The 24,459-nt window shown below is 37.4% G+C and overlaps 1 protein-coding gene across 12 annotated transcripts in view; it reads left to right on the forward strand.

Moving 5' to 3' along the window:
* Nucleotides 1–24,459, forward strand: part of PARD3B (par-3 family cell polarity regulator beta) — a 1,107,844-nt gene that overhangs the window by 835,612 nt on the left and 247,773 nt on the right. For all 12 annotated transcript variants that reach the window (XM_055089625.1, XM_055089621.1, XM_055089624.1 and 9 more), the window contains one exon: nt 9,208–9,318. In XM_055089625.1, coding sequence (XP_054945600.1) covers nt 9,208–9,318 — 111 coding nt within the window. The remainder of the gene's footprint in view (nt 1–9,207; nt 9,319–24,459) is intronic.

Below are 24,459 nucleotides of genomic sequence, written 5' to 3' on the forward strand. Positions count from 1 at the left end.
AAGTGATCATTTTTTTTTTTTTTTGGTTAATCAGAGTTATAAAGATAAGTTTCACTCCCATTAGACTAGGTCTGGAGCTCAATCATTTTATTCTTGTTTAGTGTAGATGAATTCCAGAGAAATCGTACCCTGTTTCTCTTAACTTCTGAAGATGGAGCAGTAACATCCTGGATTCCCTTTAAAATGGTCCTTTGCATAATCACTGTGGCAAACAAACAAACAAAACAAACCAACCAACCAAACAAAAAAACAAAAGCCAAACCAAACAAACACAAAGGACGCAGTCATTTCTTAATACTCTTGTCCTTTTGTTCTTCTTTCCACGTAATGAGTTAGGCACCATCATCTGTTCTTTCTGATAATGGACTTCATACGAAGTACACGTATGTTAATTTGTGCCATTGGAATAAGTTGTATTTGACATTTTATTAAAGACTCTAAATGAGACCTGTTTCCACAGAGCTTTTAGTTAGCCCTCCCTGGGTTTCTTTTCATTGACATGAGTCAGTGTTTCCCTTCCCAGGCAGCTTGCTGCAATGCTCCCACCTGCCAGTGAATGGACGGCAGAGATGTTTCCTGTGGGGGAAGATTTCCTTCTGCAGGATGAGACTGTGGTCAGTCTGGAGTAAGCCGTGACAGGTTGACCTCGGGAAGGCCATGGGGGCTGGGGAACTGCCTGCAGTTGGTAGAAAAAAAGTGTGGGCACAAAGTGTGACTTGGTCTCAGAACACTCTTTCCTTTACTAGTTTTTGGGTTTCTGGGGCAAAGGAGATAGAGAAAAGGAAGGAAGGAGGATAAAGGGGATGCTATGGGCACCCAGATGAGAAGAAATTATCTGGCTGCTGGCCAAAGTCTGAACTCCCCATGTGGTCTCTTTGGATCAGTATTAGGGTTTTATGCAGGCCATCGGTTGCACTCAAGCAGCCTTCAGAGACACTTAAAGATCCACTTAAAAGTAATAAAAATAAAAAGGAAGAAGCCACATATTCTGCTGCTTTGAAATAAGTAAACATTTAATGAAAAGAAAAACCTTTCTAACTATTAAGAAAACATAAAAATGCAAAAAGATCTATTTCTTTAATGCTCCCGTTAAATATATTTCCCAGAAATCAGAAGCATTTAAGTCTGAATCACCATGGCCCTTGCCTACAATGTCTTAAAGCCAGTGAGTGCGCGTATGAAAGCAATTATTCAAAGTTCACTGTGCTCCTGAAGAGTATTTCGTCCTCTGGAAAGCAGAGGGATGGAATAACTTAAAACCCAGTGTAGTAGTGACAGTTAATAAGCTTTTTATAGTCCCTGTGTGGATCTGAAAATCATACCTTATTAGTATCTTTATCTTTCTCACTCACTCATTCACGCTTGTTTTCATTTAACTTTAATTTCTGGCCTCTTTTTCATATTTTTTCTCCTTTTTTTCTAACAAAGTGCTGCTTTAATAATCTCAGAGTCGAGTTTTCACTTACTACAAAAATGTTCAGCAAAAGTAACTGTCCAGTGGCTCACAAATTCCTTAACTGGTTCTTACAAGTCCGTCTTCCAGAGGCCCTTCTTGCTTGTTTGTTTATTTTTAGGAAGATGGGTTATTGGTGATGTTCATTTTGCTTTACTTCCTGGGCCTTCTAGAATTATTTTTAATGTATTTGGTGTTTTCAAATCCATTGTGTTTCCTAGCTCCTCAGTCTGGGAAAGCAAATTAGTTCAAGGATTCCCAGCAGCTGAATTGAGCCAGAGAGCTGCTTAAGACTCTACCCAGCAGATGTTTTATCCACTTAGGCAGAAATCCTAGAATGCTACAGGACCTCCCTGCTTTTCAATCCTAAAAACAAACATCAACACGTCTGAGATCTGAAGATTCCTTGCTTTGGAATGAAGGGGAGTCATGATCACCAATTTAGGAATCACATCCTGGGAATGAGGAAAGTAGCTATTTAAGGTGAGGGGGTGGGAAAGTTGACCTCAAAGGAAGTAGTAGATAGAGATATCAGTGGGGTTACACATGTTTGTTGTTTTCATATAGCTTGTCTTCATCTTGGGAACATATAAACACACCCAAAGTAAGTGTCTAAACAGTATGCCAGAATTAAAATTTTACTTGAAAATCTTATTTTTAGGGTTTCAACTCCTTGATCCAGTTAGAGTTAACAAGAAAGATTTTTTTAAACTGAGTTTTCCTTCAGTTACTGATACATGAAACCACTCAGTTTCTGCTTGCGAACACCTCCTATAAAGCAAGTCCCTACCTCCTTTTGCAAGCCATGAGGTGGACCTACAGAGTTTAAAATATGACCCCTCTGTTGGGGAAAGCATACTGAGTTTTAGAGTATTCCACCTCCCTCCTGAAAAGTCACAGGCGTTAACCATGGCAATAATGCATACTGCGGAAGGCTAAAAATAAAATGAGAATATTTTTTCTTTCTTCGTCAAGATTGATTTACACCAAACACAAATCTGTACATTCTTCTATCAATATTAACCTAAAAGTAGGCAACGCCCTTAGGTACCAAAAAAAGGGAGGGGGGAGGAGAAGAAACCTCTCTAATTGGTCAATTTTCACTGGATTTTTATCAGATTCATTAACTCTTAGGTATGATGGGAACCATCTGAGGTAAACAAGTAAAGACATTTGTGACATACATTTTAGAAGCAATAGCTGAAGTGCACAAAACCGTATGAGATTGCAATACACTGAAGTTAATTTCGTCGGCATGTGCATATGCTAATTCAGAACCCAATTTGGAATGTATCAGACAACAGAAACCTTTTATGGGTGAATTTCAGAATAAACTATGGAAACGTAGTCAAAGGTCTATGAACTTCTCTGCCCCCATGTTTTGCTTGAGCTCTTTCAAGCTGTATGATTTATACAGTGATAAGACAATATCACGTGTAGTTTAAAAGTGAACTAGTTACAGGGAGAATAAACCATTATCCAAGTCCAGAAAATATTGTGACTGTGAGGTTTGTGCATTTTCACATCTGACTTCATTCCATAGATTTCTGTGTTTAATATTATTGATAAGTGGGTCTTGTAGCCTTTTCCAAATGCACCAATGACACCCAAAGATATTTCCTAATTGTAGAAGGAGAAATACATTACGCTTCAAACTTTCAGCTCTCCTTGGAGTCATAGCTCACCACTAATTTGGAATAAGAGTGTCTGAACTTTTTCTTGCCTGACTTTTTTAGTCCTCCTAAGCCATTGCTCAGGATTGCTTTCATACGGTCTGTGCTAAGAGGAAGAGTAATTGCTAATAATTACATAAACTGCCCAATGGGATCAAGGAGGAAAACTGTAGACGGATACTACTTAGCGAATTAAGAAGTGAATTAAATGAGAGACTAGATGTGGAAAAAGCTAAAGATAGAGCCACATATTTTCAATTTGAATTGTTTGTCAGGGTGCCTGGGTATCTGGGAAGGATTTGAAAGTCATCATTACCTAGAAAGTTCAAGGAAAGAAATAGAAACAAGAAAATATTTGCTGAGAAATTAGGGAATCAATACTAAGAATTATATTAATATCTTTCTTGTATAGAAAACAATAGGATGCTAGAGCCCTGTTTAATTAATTGGATTGAAGAGTTTGAGATCTTCCTAACAATAGATGTTATTAATGGTTAAATTCCATGTGGCTAAGCCATATGATATGTAGTGGCTGCTCAGTAAATGACGGAATGAGTGAATCAATGTACCATTATTAAATTCTACTTCCCCAGATAGCTGTTTAGGGCTTCCCTACATAGGCAAAATAGCAACACAGGTGAGGTCTGTTTCTGGTATTTTTCTGTAACCCTTGCTGAGGTTCTTTTCCACCTTGGATATTCTATTTACTTTGATTTATTCATTTATAATGAGATTACCAAGAAATCTCATTTTATGGATAGGCATCGTTTCTCTTATACATGCAGCATTATATTAACTGATAAATTAATTACCCAGGAACTCCTCCACTTCCCCTTTATCAGTTCTGTAAACAAACTAGTTTCCTCTCCTAGCTGTTTTATCCTTGTTCTCCCTTTTCCATCTGGATTTCCCGAAGGCACACTAAAATAACCGTGCTTAGAAGTGAACTTTTGATGCCTCTCCATTGACCCATCACATCCAAATCACTGTCTTCTCTTCTCAACAGCCACGGTTCACCCAAGCCGCCATCACCTTTCACCCACACTCCTGTGGCCCTCCCCAGACAGTTTCCTGCTTTTACGTGCTACTTTTTTACTTCAGCAACCAGGATGGTCCTATGAAGTGTACATCACATTGTATCACTTCTGCTTAAAATGACTTGGTTTCTCCACTACCAAGTCTTTAAATCTACCAGTTTCCTTACTAGCTTCTCTGGTCGTTGAATCACTAAGAAATGACCTATTGTTATTCTTAGACTAAACTCTAAGTATCTCTCAGATCTATACTCCATGGACCTTACCCTTCCTTCCATCTGAATCCTGTGCAAGGATCCCCTCTGCTCTCTTAGCTTCAGATACTGGCCTTCCTTCATTGCTTGGGATTCACCAGTCACCAGGCACTTCATGCCCTCTGCATGTCCTCTTTCCTTCACCCACAAGGCTTATCTTCCATCTTTGCTTGTCTGGAATCTCTCACCCTTACCCTCTCAGTTTAAATGTCATTTTCTTCATTAAAGACTCCCCAACCAATCAATTTCCTGTTATCGTCTCTCCTGACTCCCTACATAGCACTTTTCACAACTTACAATTACATAGTCACACTGATTGGTGACTGTCTCTGTTAGACTGTAACTTTCATGAAGGTAGGGTCTGATTTTGTATCCCAATACAATATCAACCTACATCCAGTGCTTATGGCGCTGTCTGACACAGAATAGATGCCTAATAAATATTCTTTAAAACAAATGCATGAATGAAAGAAGAAAGAAGAAAGCAAGCAAGCAAGCTAGGCTTCCATGAAGCTGTTTCATATAACGTCTCTGTAAAAAGGAACAGGGAGGAGATATGGGGATATATGTATACGTATAGCTGATTCACTTTGTTATACAGCAGCAACTCACACACCATAAAGCAATTATAGTCCTATAAAGATGTTAATAAATAAATAAATAAAAATAAAGTGCTCTGGTAAAAAAAAAAACAAAACAAAACAAAAAACAAGGAACAGGAACAGGTGTTTTAAGCAAACTTATAATTCATGAAAATCTAAATTTACATAAAGAGTATGTTGAAAGGTGATTTTTCCACTTTACAGAAAGATCCATCATAAGATTCTTTAAAGAGGCTTCCCAGGTACATGGAAAGTACGATTTCATTGATTAAAACCATATGTTTGCACAGAATTCTTCAGGAAAATATCTTTTATATAAAGCAAGGTTGACCTATAAGCAATTTCCTTAAGGCATCTAGCCCAGAATGGCCAACTCTCAAATTTCCTAGGTAATAGATAATGGGAGGCCTGGAATGCAGTGGATATTTGAAACCCTAGAATGCAAAGCAGTAATTTCAACCATTTAAGTCTGCATGACTTTTCTCACAAAAATAGCTAATGGGGAGATGAATCAATGTCTTTGAATCGCCCCAACTCCTCTCTCTGTATGTCAGTGAAAGTAAGAATGGCTGTGAAATGACCCCCAAAGAGGCTGCCATGAAAGGAGAACACGGGCTTGTAAAATTCACTAGATTGATGCTTTTCTCCCAACTCCCTCCACCACCACTACCACCACTGATAATTAAGTTGTCTCATTGCAAAACTGGAAAGAGAATTCAGTGTGTTAATAAATAAAAGGCAATTGACTTCTCTGAGTTTCAATTTCCTCATCTTAACAATGTGGGAGCCCTTTTGAAGATTATTGTCTTATAATTCTATTCTTGAACCTACCCAAACTTTACAAAATAAGGTAATTGGTGGCTGCTCTCTGTCTAATGAAATAAATTTCACAGCTATTTCTGCCCTTCTTACTGAAAACTTTAATAAATGATCATGAACTTCAAATCAAAACATAATATTTATAGAATTGGTTGAATGGACTCTTATTGATGGTTCTTGCTTAGAAGAAAATGCTTGGCAGAATTTACCTACAACTAACCTTTTCTTTATGAAACATATCCCACTCTAATGGAAGAATAGTAAGCTATTCTCAAACTGCAGTACAAGTGAAATATTTTAGCTGCAGGAAGGAAGAAACAATACGTTGGTTGTGGTCATAAAGATCAAGGTCGACTAGGGTATAGGTTAGTTTTACCCTTCAAAAATCAGACTACTTTCTTTCAGAAAATCTAAAACCTCCAAATTTACAAGAAAATATTTGAGACATGGAGAAAAAACAAGCCTAAAATCTGTAGAGATCATGGCAACACTTTTGCCTTCATCAGCTTCCTGAGGCATTATTTTACCCTCACTCCCCACAATTTTGATTTTTTTTGTTTCAATGTTATTATATTTAGTGACATTTTGAGGGAAAATTATTTTTCTAAGTGATGTACTAAGGTATTCTCACATAAAGGAATTTAGAGTAATAATGTTGATCCCTAAGACTCTTCTGCATGGGTCTGAAAAGCTAAAGAATGTATTCATGGAAACACATTATTTAGACATCTCCTGCTTTGTAGGTTAAAGAGAGATCTTGAATATATTAACAAATCTGAATTATTTGAAAGTTAAAGTTCTCATATTTTGTCTGTTTTTTTCTCTCTTTCCTACTTACTTCTATGAATGGGATCAGTTCATTTCTTCAGTGAGAAAAAGGAATAGATTCAGAAAAGGAGGCAGGAAAAAGGAAGAAAACAAACAAAAAGAAGGGCTGGGGATGATGGAGTTAAAGCTGATGGTTGATCAACCGAGATCGCCAAACTAGACTGGATACAGCAAAAGGACTGAAGTAGGTGCAGAGGCAGGAGGAGAGATGGCAGTGGGGAGAGAGGAAGTTCATGAAAGAGACTTTGCTAATTGAAATTATAATGGAAAAATATGCAGAAGAGTTAAGGCTGGGAGAGGCTTCTGAGGAAAGCAAGATGCACTCTGTACTTGGCTAACACCAAGACTATGGATGTTAGCAGTGCCATCTTCCACGTGTGATACTCAGAGCTGCCACTTGACCAATAATCTCCACTTTGGGTTGAAATGCAATCCAGAAAGAGACAAATATGTACCCATTTTTATGACATTCTGATGAAGACAGGAATTTCTTACAAGTTTATAATTCAAGTGCTCGTGTGAGGAGATTCTGAGTCACTGTGTGTTGGGAGGCTAGGGGAGAGGGATGGGAGCAGGGGAAGGGGGCAGTCAACAGCACATGTGTAATTTGAAAAATGTCCTCAGGTTGGATAGATGGAAGGATGGATGGATACATAGATACATACAAAGAATCATAGATAGGATGAGTAAGCTAAAGGTATAAACACACACACACACTTAGTTAAATTTGTAGCTATCTAATAAGAAACAAGGGACACATGGGATTTCCTTAGATTTAAGAAGAGTCTTTACCTTAACTGAAGACTATGCATGATTGAGTGACTTTCATCCCTGGTTATCAGCAGAGCATCAGTCATTTTATTTTTTCATGTATGTTAATACCAAGACGATGGGAGATTGCTTCCAAAGAAAATGTCTATTGGTAAAAATCCCTATCATTTAAGAATATGTTCTACCAGTAATTAATTGCTGCTTTTTTTTTTTTTCACTTCAAATGTGCAGTTTCATTTTCCCAAAAGTGCTAAGGAAACACAATGTTCTTTTAAAGTATCATAATTGCAGGGAACCCTAGTGTACTATTGTTTGGAATGCAAATTGGTACAGCCACTATGGAAAACAATGTGGAGGTTCCTCAAAAAATTAAAACTAGAACTATCATATAATCCAGCAATCCCACTTTTAGGTGTATATCCCAAGGAGTTGAAATTAGGATCTCGCAGAGATATCTGTACTTCTAAGTTCATTGCAACATTATTCATGATAACCAAGATATGGAAACAATCTAAGTGTCCATCAAGATGAATGGATAAAGAAGATGTGGTATACGTATACAATGGAATATTATTCAGCCATGACAAAGAAGGAAATTGTGCCATTTGTGACAACTTGGACGAATCTTGAAGACATTATGCTAAGTGAAATAAGTCAGACAGAGGAAGACAGATAACTGTACGATGTCACTTATATGTGGAATCTAAAAAAGACAAACTCAGAGAAATAAGTAAAGTGGTGGTTATCAGGGGTTGGGAGGTAGGGAAATGGGAAATGTTGGTCAAAGGGTACAGACTTCCAGGTATCAGATTAATAGTTTGGGAATCTAATGTACAGCATGATGGTTATAGCTAATAACACTGTATCATGCACTTGAATGTCGCTTAGAGTTGATCTTAAATGTTTTCACCACAAAAAAGAAATGGTAACTTCATGACAGGATGGAGGTGGTAGCTAATACTATGGTGGTGATTCTTTTCTATTTTATAAATGTATCAAATCAATACATTCTACACCTTAAATTTACACAGTGTTCATGTGCCAATTATATCTCATTAAAGCTGGAGGAAAAAAATAAAATCACCACTGTGCCCAGTTAACTACACTTATGCCGAGCACCGAGGAGGGCTCGTAGCACACTGACCTTGGGCTGATTTGGGAGGCCTGCGGCTACATGGGAGAGTGAATGTGGCCTGAAGGAAAATGTGCAGTGTAGGAGGTGACCCACGTTCTCATCCCAGTCCTGCCGTGAACTTGTTGGGTGGTCTTGGTCAAGGCCCAGGGGCTCTCAGAGCTTTTGATTCTTCATTTTAAGATGAGAATATTGAACTAGGTGTTCGGTAAAGTCCCTTGCAGCACTGTCACTATGTAATCCCATGAGTTTAATCTTCAATGTCAATGCCACCTGGAGCTCTGGAGGCCTATTTAGGAGGTCGGTCAGTGTTTAGCTATATGGGAACAACAACCTTTCAGTTCTTTAATCTCTACTGAATTGATGGTTTGAAATTTTTAGTCTTTAATCACATGATTTTGTGCAGACTGCACAGTCAATAGAAGGAAGGAAAGAAGGAAGAGAGGAAAAGGAGGGGACTTCAGTAACTGTATTATTTTTCTGATCTCAGCATCTTATTTTAATTCCATTTTATGTGAAATGATCTTGTATTGCTTAGAGTAAAGAATTACAGTTTAATGAATTCATCTCATAAATATCCTCAGTTAACCACAAAAAGAGCATAATTATCATTAACAATCATCTTCTCCATGTTTCACTAGATTTGGAAAGAAGAAAGATGATAAAGGTGGAAAGGCTGAGCAGAAAGGTCCTCTGAAGCATGGTGGCCTGAGAGAAGAGGAGCTGGAAAAAATGAAAGAAGAACGTGAGAGGTGAGTAGAAATGCTGGGCCTCTTATTTTATTTTCATGTGTGGTCTGTGTTAACTTGGTTATATCATCAGTCAACTGGAGAAATCTTATTTTAAGAAGCATAAAGGTTGACTGATACAAAAGGAGAGATACCTGATAAAAATGGAATCTGCTTTTTAGGGAATTTTTATTATATTTCGAGAAGAAATTAACTTCATGTTTTTACTATATCGGTACTTATAATTCCATGATGTGCTACGCCCAGTTTTGACTATATCAATGCATATGTTCCCTATGGTTTAAATAAGGAGTTTTTTGTTTTCTGGGTTTTTTTTAAATAAAAAGGTCATCTGGATATTGATGTTTAGAGCTATCAGATTTCCGTAGTCTGTTCCTAATTTTTGTCAAGCTGTTGTATACCTTCTTAATTTTATTCTGCTAAGCCCATTTGGGTCCTGTAATTTGAGAAGTACATGCCCTTCATTTTTAAAAAGCCAGTGCCTTTTATTAGGCCATCAGCAAGTTGCAAAGTATGTTGCCCATCTGTTAAAGGGCCGGTTTCATTTACTGAAATAATGACAGTTTGCAAGGGCTGAATTCTTCTATTTGAGGAGCTTAGTGTTCCATTAGGACAAGAGGTCCTTCACATATCTTTGATGTTAACTCTGGCATTTATCCCAAGTAGATGTATAAATGTCTGATTTTGAAACATGTAAGTGAATATTCATATTTCTCCTGAAAATTCTTTGCCTTCACAACCAAATGAAGCCTGGAGAAAGACTGAGATTATTACATAATTTTAAGTATTTGATGCTGACTTGATCACGTATGAAGTCAGATTTGTGCAAATTTTTCCTTGCTTATTAGTAATAATAGTTCTTGTCGTTTTTAAAAAGTCAGTTCTTGTACTTATTTTAATACTCTAGCATGTGTACTAAGAAAATCATACTTCTTATTCATTGTGTTTTCTGGTACAGAGCAGGCTAAGAGTATCTAACTGTTAACCTTTGACCCCTATCTTGTGGTCTATTCCCATTGAGAAGGCTGACTTTATCAATAGCAAGAAGAAAACCCTATTTAGTCCTTTCTTGTTTTGGGGAGGTTGATAAGCTCAGTTCCAGGGTCAGTGGAGCAGAAAAGGAGAAATCAAGTGCTTTCCATTGTTGTTGACTATTCACCTGTCAGAGTTGCCCCAAAGAGAAGAAAGATGAATTCTCCATCATAACCCAAGATTCAGTAATCCTGTAATGTAAAATGTAATTCAGGCTAAGATTTTAATGCATCTATTGGCAAAGACATCTGTGCGGTGAGACCATGCCATAGGTCTTTACTGCTCCCCTGACTTCACTTTCTGAGGTACCACATTCTTGCCTCATCTTCAGGAAACTGAGCTATTTGCTAGAATGCAGACTTCACGTTTTTTTGCAGTTCAACACTTGCTTGGGGTTGGGGGGTTTCCTGTTAGTAGCTAGGGAACTCTGTGCCAGCTAGAAAATTGATAACTCATAAAATAAGGTGGGTTGTCTTTAAGCAAGAGTTCATTTCCTTTCTGGTTTTGCCTTTAGGAAGCAGGTGCCTGAGGAGTTTTGTTCTTAAAAGCAGGACTGTAAATTCACCTCAGCTGGTTATATGGGCTTCAGGTCCAATTTTCTTAAAATATGTTTGGTCAAAATATTAAAAGAACTATACTATTAGCCTCCACTTAGGCCACTTCCTGCACATGAACACATAAAACACATCTGATATGGGTTTCCTAGAGACAACATTGTCTCAATCATGTACAAGGGGAAAAAGTGGGAGAAGTTGATGTTATGGTTGGGTGCTATAGAATTAATGGCCAAGGGTATTTCAAGAGCTCAGGGACTGAAAACCATAGAGGGTGGAGTGAAGGCTGAACGTTTGACATTGCTCCCAACCCTGCAGTCCCATTGCTTGGCTCTCCATCATCCATTGGAAACAATTCACAACTCTTAAAGAACTCAGCAAATGTATCACACTTCGTGGCCTGGCCACAGGAAAAAAAAAAAAAGAATAAAATAGGAAATATTGTATACAAGTTCACAGAGTTGTCTTTTGTTCTAATACATTTAGAACTTGTTACCCGAAGATGATTCAAGCCATCCAATTGCTTACTTGCTTCATCCTAGTTGTCATAGATAATAATAGTTTTTTTCATTAACATATTCCTTTTTCAAAGAGTTTAAAACACTTAAATATAATATATACTGTATATCACTGAAGCCAGCCTGCACCAATTTATGAAAGATGATTTTTAAGCTTTCAAGGATTCTGTGAGCTGGTTGCTAAACCGTTGGTAGCTTGAAATTGGTCATGGTGGGAGTATTTACACCACAGAAACTGGCAGATGATGGTAAATTGGGTTTGTTTTTTTCAAAGAGCCAGTTCACTAACACACCGCTGAGGGTCCATACCAATTCTATTTAGTGTATAACCAGGAAGAAGTTATCAAAAATAGAGGCAAAAAAAAAATACTCATCCAAATCAAAACACATGACTTCTTATAGATAGCTATGTTTCTCAATATGGCCCATGGGCCACCTGCATCAGAATGAATTACTTGCGGAGCTTGTTAAAAAGTGAAAATTCCTGAGTCCCACACCGGACTTGCAGGATCAGAATCTTGGAAGTTAGAGTTCAGGAATCTGTGCTTAATAGTTATACCCAAAGTGACTCTTCAGCAGTCTGAGAATCACTGAGTTTGAAGGACAGGATTTAGCTGGAACATTAGATTAAACTCTTCTCATTCTATGAAAAATGATGTACAGATGTTTTTCCCAGGAGAATTGAATAACCCAGTATAAAAACATCGCCATCTTTCTTATATGCCCTCTCTGAGGCATCCTGCCTTACTTGCACACTTTTTTTTTTTTTTTTTTTGCAGTACGTGGGCCTCTCACTGCTGTGGCCTCTCCCGCTACGGAGCACAGGCTCCGGACGCGCAGGCTCAGCGGCCATGGCTCACGGGCCCAGCCGCTCCGCGGCATGTGGGATCTTCCCGGACCGGGGCACGAACCCTTGTCCCCCTGCATCGGCAGGCGGGCTCTCAACCACTGCGCCACCAGGGAAGCCCACTTGCACACTTTTTACAAACGAAAGAGGAACGTTTGCCAGTGCTCACTCACCTAAGGGAATATGGATCTTTCCCCACCCCATCCCCTCATGTGCACAAAACTTTTTTGATGATAAGTTTATTAAGAAATTTTTGGAAATGTAAAAAGTGTAAAGAAGATTATTAAAATCAGGCATAATTCTACCATAATTCTCTAACCACTATTAATATTTTAATGATATTTTTACTATATTTTTTTGTTTGAAAACTTGGTATTCATACTGCATATACTTACTTTTTTCACAGAATTCCCATTATATTGTGAGCATTTCCCCATGTCATTAATGTTTTGAAATTATGTCATTTTGATGACTGCCTAATATTCTGTGAGATCAATATATCATAATTTTATCTTCTGTTGTCTTCAAATGTATAGTCTATTTCCATTTTTCACTGTTCCAAATAATACCTTGATGAGCATCCAAATACAAAAGTCCTTATAGATTACCTCTTAAATCATATAGTTTGAAGGTTCAATTTCCTTGTAACTGTTTTACTCGAGGGTTAATCTAACCTCAACTCTAAATTTTAGGGTTATATCATTCCTCTCATTATTTTTCTTATAATTTCCATATCTTGTTTTAATTTGCCTATGTATCTAACTCCAGATAGGGAATTGTTTTGGTGATATATGTGAATATTTTATTCATAGCTATAGCTATGGAAAGGTCAAAAAAGCCACAACTGGTGGATTGAGTTATTAGATTAGATTGGAGGAATACAGAGCCTAGAACAGAGATTCTCAGTTCTTCGGGGGGTGGGGGGAGGCATGGAGGATGGAAATTTGCTTCCCAAGGAACATTTAGCTATATCTGGAGACATTTCTGTTTGTCAAAGCTTTGGAGGGTGTGTGGGGAGTGAGTTGCCACCACTGTGTACTGGGTAGAGGCCAGGGATATGGCTACACATCCTACAATGCATAAGACAGTCCCCGTCCTCAAACAATGAGTTATCCAACTCAAACTGTCAGTGATGTGGAGGCTGAAAATCCCTGTTCTAATCTCTGGACTTCACAAAGAGTAGGGGTACTCTCCTGGACATTAGAATTGTATTTTCTCATGATATCCTGTGGCTATTGCAGAGAGATATACACCAGATCATGTAACCCTAGAAGGATTATTAGCTAATTGAAAAACTGTACCCAAAGATTGCTAATGAATATTCCATCAATACAGGCTTGCAAGAAAAAAGTTTTCCTCAAAAATTTATTTTTAACGCTGGCCTGCTGAGCATTGGCATCAGTGATGGTGCCCATTGATCAGATTTTGAATTCCAAAAAGCTGCAGGGGTTGACGGTTTGTCTGATGACAGAATCATCTGGAACAATGGACTGAATCAAACATAAAGGAACTTAATAGGAATAAATGTAAAGTCTTGCTTTTAGGTCCAAAAAGGAACTGTACAAGCACAGGATGTGGAAGGTTTGACTTAATACCAAATATATGAAAAATTTGCCTGATGGTTTTAGTTGAGGGTAAGCTTAGCATGAGTCAACATGGGGATGTGCCTGCCAGAAACTTAATCCAGTCCTAAGCTACAGAAGTTCATGTACAAAAGTGAAGGAAGAAACAATAATTTCTATTTTATACTGCTCAGATCACACCTGAAATACCCTAAGCCTGTCTCACACACAGAAAATGGCAGCACTAAATCCATGTCTCCTGAAAAATATGGAAGGACCTGGGAATGCATAGCCTGCAGAGTTAAGACTTAGTTGATGTCACATGATTAAAGAACATTACGTAGAAGAGGAATTAGACGTATTTTACAGCATCCATTCGCTTTCCATTCTCTCTCTCAACTTATTCATCCATTCATTTATTTTCTTGAAGATTCTAAAAAGGAATTATTTTAAGAGAGGTAGCCTTCAGTTTGATAGAGGGGAAAACATCCTGGCAAATTAGAGTGTCTCATGCAGTGGTGAGTGTATTGACACTGGAAATGTCTAATAATAAGCTGATGATTACACTGAGAAAGGATGAGTGCAACAGGAAAGGACTGGACTAGCATCAGTTTCATAAACTTCAGTCACTGATATATTATCTTCATTGGTTTATTTATATCTATATATCTTCAATTAAATAAAAAGTTATATAAATGCAAAACCATGTAAATTAATATAATTAAATTCATCAAGCCACATACCGTCAGAAATCATCGTGTGTGCCATTAATGCTGCATGTGTCCTTAGATGATCACTGTGGTCTCTCCCAGATCTTAGGGTCTGAGAAATATATAAATATCTGAGTATAGAAGCATTTACTTTAAACTCCTTAGAGTGGCCTTTCTTGAACTGGCTATGGCATTGATTCATGGTAGCATATGCACTATTCTTATCTGAATGTATAAGCCCAAGTTTCTTGCTCATAATTGCGAGTTAGGATTTTCTTAGTCTCATATTTGATTTCCTGAGCTGATCATGTGTCCCCTCCTGAAACAAGTCAAACAGTCCATGGCAGTGAAGCTCTGTTTTAAATAAACTCATCGTTTTGTTCACGCTCCAGTGAAACTGGCCATAATAAAACATTAGTTCCAAATGCTTATATCCATTGCTAGAAGGATGAATCCAATATTATGTTCAAAGATTATTTCTCCTAGAATTCTTTATCAAGCTAAATTAAATTAGCATTTTCCAAATATTCAGATTATGTAAATTAGTATGGTGAGCTAAAAGCAAGGTACGGTCTTAACAAGTCAGTAAACCGTGTACTTTTATTGCTGTTGTTTAATATTAAGACTTTAAAATTGTAACCTTCTGCAAAGTGTGAAATTAACCAGATTCTAGGACCTATAAAGTACCTAACAATATGCATGTTGTACTTGTATTGTTAATACCTTCTCAAAAGTCAGGTGGAGATTGGTTAAAGATAAATATGTTCCTCTCGTTTATTTAAGATTATTGCACTGAGGGAGAAAATCTCCATTGACCAAAGGCTGTCTTCCATTAAAGCCCCCTATCACTGATTCTGAATTAAATTTTACAAAATGAAACTTCTTACTAAAATTGGGGGGGGGGAGTTTAATAACATATGAGTTTGCACTCTAAGATCTTCTATTACTCTTATACCATTTCAGAGTTTATTTTGCAAGGGAGCTCATTTACCGTGTTAATGAAACATTGTTTTTGTAGATCTTATTAGAATCTTAGGATCAATAAGGAGTTGAGGGGGGAAAGTGGTAACCTCTCTAGCTTCAGCATTGAGAAGTATGAAAACATATGGCTCTTGTTTTCAACAACTGGCCTGAACGGAATGCCTAAGTGAGAGTGAAGCTAAGATTTAGGCAAGTTAATCGGTTTCAGTGTCTGCACTCGAGGTTCTTAGTTTTCTTTCCTTTAGGAAGCCTTCCAAGAACTGCAGAGGCTTCTCCCTTGCCTTATCAGCTGAGCTGCTTGTGGCCTATTCCCTTAGTTTAAATCAATACATGTGTTTTTGATATTTGGCAAACCAAGATTTAATTATGCAGCTGCAAGTTCCCCACATAAACGAAATGCATCTCAGAGATATAAAAACATTCAGAAACCATTTAGAGTTTGAGAATACAAGTGGGTGAAAATCTATTCCCAACCTCTCAGCATTTTATTTAATTATGGGAGATTTTTATGTTACTGGAAATTGAAATGAGAACCAGAATAAGGCTAGAGTTATTCTGAAAAATGCACACTGGAAAATGAAGATGCTTATTGTATTCTAAGAAAGAAAAGGAAAGTATATTCTGAATTAGTATTTTATGTTGTAACCTACGTATTACACCCCTAAATACATAGAGCAACAAATGAATTGATAGGATTTTGTCATTATTGTATCCTAAAAAGAGTGCATATTTTATTAAAGAACCAGAAGGTTGATTTCTTTAATTTGCCAAGAGACTCTCTATAATTAATTATTTATTGAACTTAAACTTTGGCACTATTTAAACCGTTGAAAACACCCATGTTTTGGCATGATTACATACAAATGATTAATTCAGCATGGTTTTACTCCTCTCTCAATATCCCTGTCTTTTGCAGTAGAATTTGCTAGGTCCTATGGTATGGGCAAAATAAAATGTTGGAATGATTCCCAGTTTTAATAGTCCCAATTTATTATTACCACTGAACCCTGATCAGATCATGGACTGGATTAAATCCCAGTTTTTCAAAATGCCCCAATTTATGGCTCCCTTAGAATCCTGATAAAAATGAATAAGGCTTTGGTTGGCTAAAAGAGATCCAGTTAATTACTTTTAGATTCTTATTAGATCATCACTGCATGGAAGTTATGAAAAATATTACGAGATGGCGTTTCTCAGGACAAGGTCATGTTCTCATTTTATGCTTACAGAAAGAAGCTATCAGATTTCTGTCTTTGACAGTACTAGCCATCTCAGTAAATGAAAAGAGATTTGCCATATCCCAGTAATTACTATTGATGCTTGTATTAGGGTAAGGGTAGCCTTTTTCCCTAGAATAAGAATTAAAAACAGAGAGAGAGAGAAAGAGAAAGGGTCAGCACAAGCTAGCACAAACACAGGGCATAGTGGCCACACACCCACCACCCCTCTTCCAAGGTGTATCTCTTATTTAGAGAAATGAGGGCGTGAGATACAGGGGGATGCAGGTAGTTTTAATCGCTGTACATTTTTTTGATCTTCATAACACCTATCTTCCCAGAAATGCTTGTAGTCACCGGAAAAATTTGGCACATGCCTATATTCCTAGAGACAAGAGATGGGAACACCTACATCCTCATGCCATGCCAGCATTTTTTATGAGCCAAAATCCTTTTATGCGACTTGAGTCAATGTTAGAAGTGCTGTATTAGCAACTACTTGTCAGCCGAGCTGGATTAATACATAAAATGAATCACTTGACTGGCATGCTTTCCAGCAGTCGTTTAGACAAACTTCTAAGATCAAAGTACACCAGCTCTTTAAAAAAGTGTTTTAAAAGGATACTCTTATATTCAAATACCCTAGAGTGACATATTATATTGTTGTACTCAACTGTAGTGCTACAATTACATTCTGAAATACATTCTGAAAAGGAATTTACTAAACTACCTCAGTGATGCCACAGAAATGTTCGGAATATCTAATCTGAGAAAAACTTGGAAAGAAGTTCTAAATTCGGTTGATCTGGATATTTGGTTTTAATATACACACAAAAAATATATTCAATATAATCACCAAACTTTAGTAATTCACTGGATTTTTTGCCAGTCAGATAACAGATATATTTGGTTCAATGGAGGTTACGGATGGCAGAGGCAGAATTTGAGAACATTTTCTGTGAAAGCTTTGGGTGGCTGTAACTAGGTAGAAGGACTTTGGTGACTAGAACTTAGAAATGAGAGTCCAATACCCATTTTATCAATTGTTTTCATACCTTTGGATAAACAACTTTTGAGGATGTATCCCTCTTTTTATTACCATGAAATGAAATGGCAATAATAATTCTTTAAGGCCTAACATTTTATTTGGATAAAATGCTTTTTAACTAAGTTCCTTCAAAGATGAAAATTTCAGTAAATAAAAGTTAAGAGAATCCAGAATATTTACTGTGGACTAGTTTGGACCTGGGCAGTGTACAAATAAACTTAATTTGCTAAAAGTGCTCTAAAAATGTGGACATATCAAACTTCTATAAATCAAATAATATTTTCTAGAATTTCTAAAGTATCTCATCTTCATTTCTTATTTGGACGTGTGCTATGTTGTATCCTGCTTTAGAAAACTTCCATGACTATACACCCAGTCAGGAAGCCAAGATTAGTTACTGTTCCTAGAGGTTGGCAAAATCTGCAAGTTGAAAGGATACTCAACCTCTTGTCCTCCAGATCTGCTTTGTTTTCCCCTCATATTTTTTATATAGAAATTCTAACCTGGACATGTGATTTATAAACACCAACCTTTGAATATGCTTTTTCCAAACTGCCTGGCAGTTTTTTATATTAGTGGTTTTCAACTGGGAGTGGTTTTCCCCCAAAAGGGCATTTGACAATGTCTAAAGACATTTTTAGTTGTCACACTAAGGGGGAGGTGCTCCTGGAACCTAGTAGGAAGAGAGCAAGTATGTTTCTCACCATCCGACAATGCAGAGGACAACCACCTACAAGAAAGAATTACCCAGCCCAAAATGTCAGTTGACAAATGCCAAGGTTGACACACCCTGTTTGGATAAATAGATAATTAGATTAAATAGATATAGGTATACATATAGATAGAAATATGCTATGGATATTCAGTACATCTGCGATTGGGCCCGAGGATATGTATTTTTAAACTGTTTCCCAGGTGTTGCTTATAGCTGTGTTTAGGGCCAACGGGCCTGGGTGGTGGCCCAGGGGGAGGCATGTGGCCAAGCAGAAAGATTGCAAAACCCAGGCGTAGGTCAGACCTGCATTAAAGACTTGACTCTGCATGAGCACACTGTCAAGCTACTAAACTGCCTCAGACCTCTGTGTTCTCATCTGTTAAATGAGACGTCTGGCTTTCAGACTTTTGTGAAAAGTTTTATTTATGAAACAAGCACCTGGTTCACTCTAGGCGCTCAGTGTTATTTTCTGGCCAGCTCTGGGGATTAAAGACCCCAGGTAATCCGTTTAGTATCATTTGGGAGCCCAGAATGTTCTGAGACACGCCATCTGTGAAAGTTGCTGAGTTGGATACTGTCATGATGAAGAAGGCCAACTTGAACACAGACTTTGCCCAGCCGGGAGTCATGCCAGATACTCCCATTCAAGAAGCTTCTTCTCGTTTCTTATTGATCACCAGTTGGAAGTTGCTCTTCAAGCACAGTGAGCTAGGCACAAGATGGCAGCACGGTAGCAGGGGAGGGGCGTTTGGAGTGCTGGCTGCAACCAGTGCTTGACAGCCATGGAAGCAAATTCAGGGAGGAGGGGTACAAATAGCATGGGTGACTGCCAGCCTCTCAAGTTCATGCGGTATGTGATTGCAGAAAACACTTGTAACCACAGTCATTAAATTCACGACATCTCACATTTGCATTTCTGTTAAATGTATTACATTAAAGGAGGATAACTCTGGTCTGCTGATGTTTCAAATTCAGTCTTTGGTGGAAATGGTATGAAAGTGTCCTTTTCTTCCTTGTTTGCTGTCTCCCACCCACCTGTCCTTGCTCTGCAGTTTAATTACTTAATGACTTTGCAGTGCATCTGAATTGACTTCAGATTGATGGCCAAAGGAACCTGACCCCTTTCCCAGGCCCAAACTCCAGCCGCCTGCTGCTCCGTGCCCTTTGTTTGATTTTAGTATTGAAAGTTAAGAAGGTTGAAGTGGTTTGGGCTATGGCACAAAAGTCTGCTTTTCTAGAGGTCGCTTAAAGGGGCTTTTTTTTTTTTTTTTTAACAATAGTAACAATTGGCTGTTTAGATAGAAGCTGTAAGTATTCATGTTCTTGGATGAACTTAACAAATAAATAATAATTTGTGAAATCATGATTTCTTGAAGCAGAGATTGCTAAATATAGCAGGCTGGAGAAGAATGGATAAGTAATAATAGCTTTGATCAAAGTCATTCCTCTCTCCGAACTTTCAGCGGCTCTCTTGTCTACAGCGTACAGTCCAAACTCCTTGGCCTAACGTACCTGACTATAGCCTAGCTTTCTTATCATAATTTCCACTCCTGCCCAATGTGACCCGTGTACTTAGCCAACCTGGAATGGTCACTCTTTTTGAAACTACTGTAGCACTTTCCAATCTCTGTGCCATTCCTAATACCATTTCCTTTGCCTGGAACACCCTCCTCCTGCCTCAGTTGGTCCGAATCAATGAAAATTCATTGAAACCCCACTTCTTCCATTATACCTTCCCAAACTACCCAAGTCGGAAGAAAATTCTTCCACTACGTAACTTGGGTCAAGTTACTTAATTTGGCTAAGCTTCATTTTCTTTAACTACAAAAGGGGTAGGTAACCATCGTAACATCATAATATTGTTGTGGGGACTAATTGAGACACTGAAGTGAAACATTCAGAATCGTGCCAGGCATAGAGATGTTCAATAAATGGCGAACTTACCTTTTTTGCTTAGAGACTGTGTTTATTTGAAAGAGAATGAGCGTTAATATCTAATAGCGTTGGATTTGAAGCCTGACTCTTCTGTGCACCAGCTGTGCGATTGTGCACACTTTGCTGAAACCTTCTGAGCCTCAGCTCACTCTTTTGGAAAATTTTTTTGAAAGGAGAAATAATACCTAGCCTTCAGAGTTCCTGTGAAATTTACATAAGATGAAATGCTTAAAGCATGTAGAGCAGTGCTTGGCACAGGATAGATACACGTTGTTATTACTGTTGTTATTTTGCTGCATTGAATTGTAGATGTCTGTGGTTGCAAACATGCCTTCTGTCCATTACTAGCTTGTAATTTCCTTAAGGCGAGGACCACATCATAATTATATTTCTGTTTCTCTCAGTATCTAACACATTACGTTTCACAGAGTAGGTACTTAGTACACAGTTGTTGAATAATGGATGAATGAATGAAGGAACAAATGTAAAGCTGCACTGATTCTAATTTTATTTTTCCAGGGAATAATTGCTAGAATGGAATCAAGAGGCAGAATAGGCTATATCAATGGTGGACAAAGTTATAGAGTTTAGAAAAATAAGTCTTTCCTCTGGGCTATGAAATGGTATCCAGAAGCATGAGATCATTTGTAACTGGTAGTAGAACAGTGAAGATGGTCATTGACACATAGTGACCAGCCCATCAGGACTATTGACACCTGTTTCCCTATCACCAAACCAGATCCTGGGAGACAAGACCTTAAAGAGAATGAAATTCATCCATTTCACAGACAAATGGAAATGTTATGGGCCTAGAGAGGTTTTCTTTTTGGTTGTTTTTTTTTTTTAAGTGGGCTTTTGCCCCCATTCTCTTCCATTGGCTTAAATTTAACCAGTTGAAATTTTTAAGTACCGTTCATTTCAACCTTTTAAAAGGAAAAATTTGCCTTTAGAGGGAAAACTGAATTTGATTGTATAGATGAGACACACTGTCTTTGGCTTATTCTCCATCAAAGGAGGATCTTTTTTTTGTGCTGAGTGTTGAGACGATTCAATCAGAATTCACAGTGCAGATTATATTTCAGGGGGCAAGCATAAAAACTGTAATGGAAATGGAGAATCAGGAAAAATAGCGACAGCCATTTGTAATATACCAGATGCCATATAGCTACTCTCTCAGGGAGGCAATATTACTAAAATCCTAGTCTGCAATTAGGAGTCCACATTACCATTAAGTTAGAGTCTTTGTCTTATAAGATAATTCCTTATTATACACTCTCCTGCAGTTTCATGTCTTTCCTTCTTGCCTAGATCCTAATTCTCTCGAGGCATAGATTTTAACTTCTGCTTGTTTCATTTCCTTACATCTCAGTAAAGAGAAGATATTTAGTAAAGTCCTGGTTAACTTAAAAGCATAAAATAATATCAGATTTAAAATAAGTTATTTATGTAATTTTAAAAATGGATAAACTTCTAGTAATGCATGGGAAAAACAATAACATGTATTAAAATATTTTGCCTAAAGTTCTTGCCTATTTTTGAAACAACAGTGCTCTGTTTAAAAATTATTTTGATTATACTAGTAAGCACCAGTTTTAAAAAAATAAAAACACAAATGAGTGGAAAAGGAGTTGCTTAGACAAATCATTTTTTAAAAATAATAGTGAACTCTATTATTGACAGTATCAACAGCTAATTAAAAATTCTATTAGTGAAGACGTAAAAGATGGCACATTTCCAATTCAGATATTCCAGGCCCTTAAAGATATTTTCAGATCACATAATGTGTCTTTGCAAAAATATAAAGTTTTAGCTGAATGAGCATCAAAGGATATTTTAGTGGGTTGACTTAGTTTAAGAAAAAAAATCACCAAGTCAAGAAAATGCAGTATAATTCATATGTTTTTAATCTTGTTATAGTGGATGTAATAAGAAAGCCAAAAGAGGATAATTTACTAGTTGGACTTTTAAATTTCAGAGCTGCATTTTGTAACAGTCATATAAATGCATATTAAAAAAAATCTGCAATGACTATTAAATATTCCACTTTGGAAAAAACAAGATCATAGTTTTAACAAATGGTTCAGTGTTACAGTTGGCTGCTTTGGACATTATTAAACCCAAATTGAATATGTTCCTATTTTTTTTTTACACAGCAGATTAAAAACTAGCTGTAGTAATTTTTCTAGTGTTTATCAATCAATCCTATTCCCAATAATTACGCATTTACCTTGCCAATTTCAAAGGGTGGACAAGTAAGGCCTGACAAAGAAACGTATTAAATGAAACCAGAACATTTTACAAAGTGTTAAGAAATGGACTGTCAATTCTTGAAGAAGCCTAATTCTTTTTACCGGCAAACAAAAATTCAGTGCCAAGAAAACTGACATTATGCTAAAATATTCCCTGCCTCAAATATGTATGTGACTTAAGATAAAAGTGAATGCCTCATATCAATGACCAATTCATATCATCAAGTGAAAACTATTCAGAGGAAATAAATGGACTCAAGCTAGTCGTGCAACCTTCATTGATCAATCTGAAATAACCTCCTGCAGATATCAATTACCAGTAGTGGTTCACACTACTGTAGCTTACATAGCTTGGCTCTGCTTAAGTTCAAAGAAACATTTTTTTTTAAGTTACATAATAAACCAATATGGTGTGTGAACCAAGATGGAAATTTAAGTTACTGAAGATATACTTAGAGGTTTTGCTTCGGACCAGAAAAGAGGAACACATTTTACTAACAGCATGCCAACTAAGAAGGGGAAATTGAGGAAGATCTCCAAATATCACAAATTAAAAATAAAATGGGTAGAACGGTTTTACAACTTTTCCGGAGCATTTGAAAACATACAAAACTGTGTAGACATGTTTATGATTCTATTTACACATTCATTTTTACGTTGCTTTATAATCAGATAACATAAGAAAGGAATTTTTTCATCTAAAGGAATATGAGAAACAGTGTTGGGCATAGACTAACTCAGAAGTGCTTACGTTTTATTTTATCCCTTTGTGGTATCTGAGGGCATCTTTCTGGTATTAAGAGAGCTTAGCTGGCTGAGCTTAAGATGTTTGCTGCTTGTGGGAACATCTATAATTGTGTGTGTCTGTGTGTGTGTGTGTGTGTGTGTGTGTGTCTGTGTGATTGATAGTTACATAGACAGGTAACTCGTATATAGGTTTCATAGTGCCCGGTAGGGTGGTGTACCTCTCAGCCCTGTCTTGAGCATTTACTAATCATTCCTTGGCAGATTGGAAAAGTAGCAGTTTTCAGGTTTAAATGAATTATTGCACAGTATCAGTTTACGTACTGTATAAAAGGATAGCCATGAAGAGGGCAGGAGGGCTACTTGGATGCAGGCACAGGTGTTGAAAAGAAAATGAGAAAAATGTCGGTCGGGGGAATGGAACACCTTCTGGGAAAAGTAACAGTCTCACCTCCACGCTTCATCCCTGAAATGCTGCTGAGGGCCTGAGTCTGCAGGTGAGCACACCACGCAGGGAGGTTCGTTAATTTTGTTCAGTGCAGACAGCTGGTTGGCTCAGTAGTTAAGGCAATGTGCTAATAAGTTTAATATTATAAAAACTACACCTCTTTATGAACCACTGATGTATTAAATATCTCAGTTAAGCACCCGTCATTGTCCAAGTACTGTAATAGGGTCTAAGGACTCAGAGATTAATTCTTTTAAAAGGATCGAGAGGGGATATTTATCATCAAGCAATTTGCCATTCTGATAAGTAGCCCAAAACTGTACCTCCAATCCCAGGTGAACATCTAAAAGTGTATTCTCTTGGACAGAGGCCTTCAGGCTAAGAGAACAAGTGAACTCTTATTGTCAGAGAGAACGACTGAGAGCCCCCTGGAACATGTCATCTTTATATTTGAGAGGCGGCATGTTCCATCCCATACAGAGTTTATCAAGTGCATCTCTGCACCTCTTCTTCGTAGCCCTCCAGCCTGATCCCCATATGCTGGAAACTTCCTTAGAAGATCAAGCCAGCCCCCTTTGCCTTTT

This window comes from Physeter macrocephalus, chromosome 2 (assembly GCF_002837175.3).
Source record: "Physeter macrocephalus isolate SW-GA chromosome 2, ASM283717v5, whole genome shotgun sequence".
Taxonomy (NCBI): domain Eukaryota; kingdom Metazoa; phylum Chordata; class Mammalia; order Artiodactyla; family Physeteridae; genus Physeter; species Physeter macrocephalus.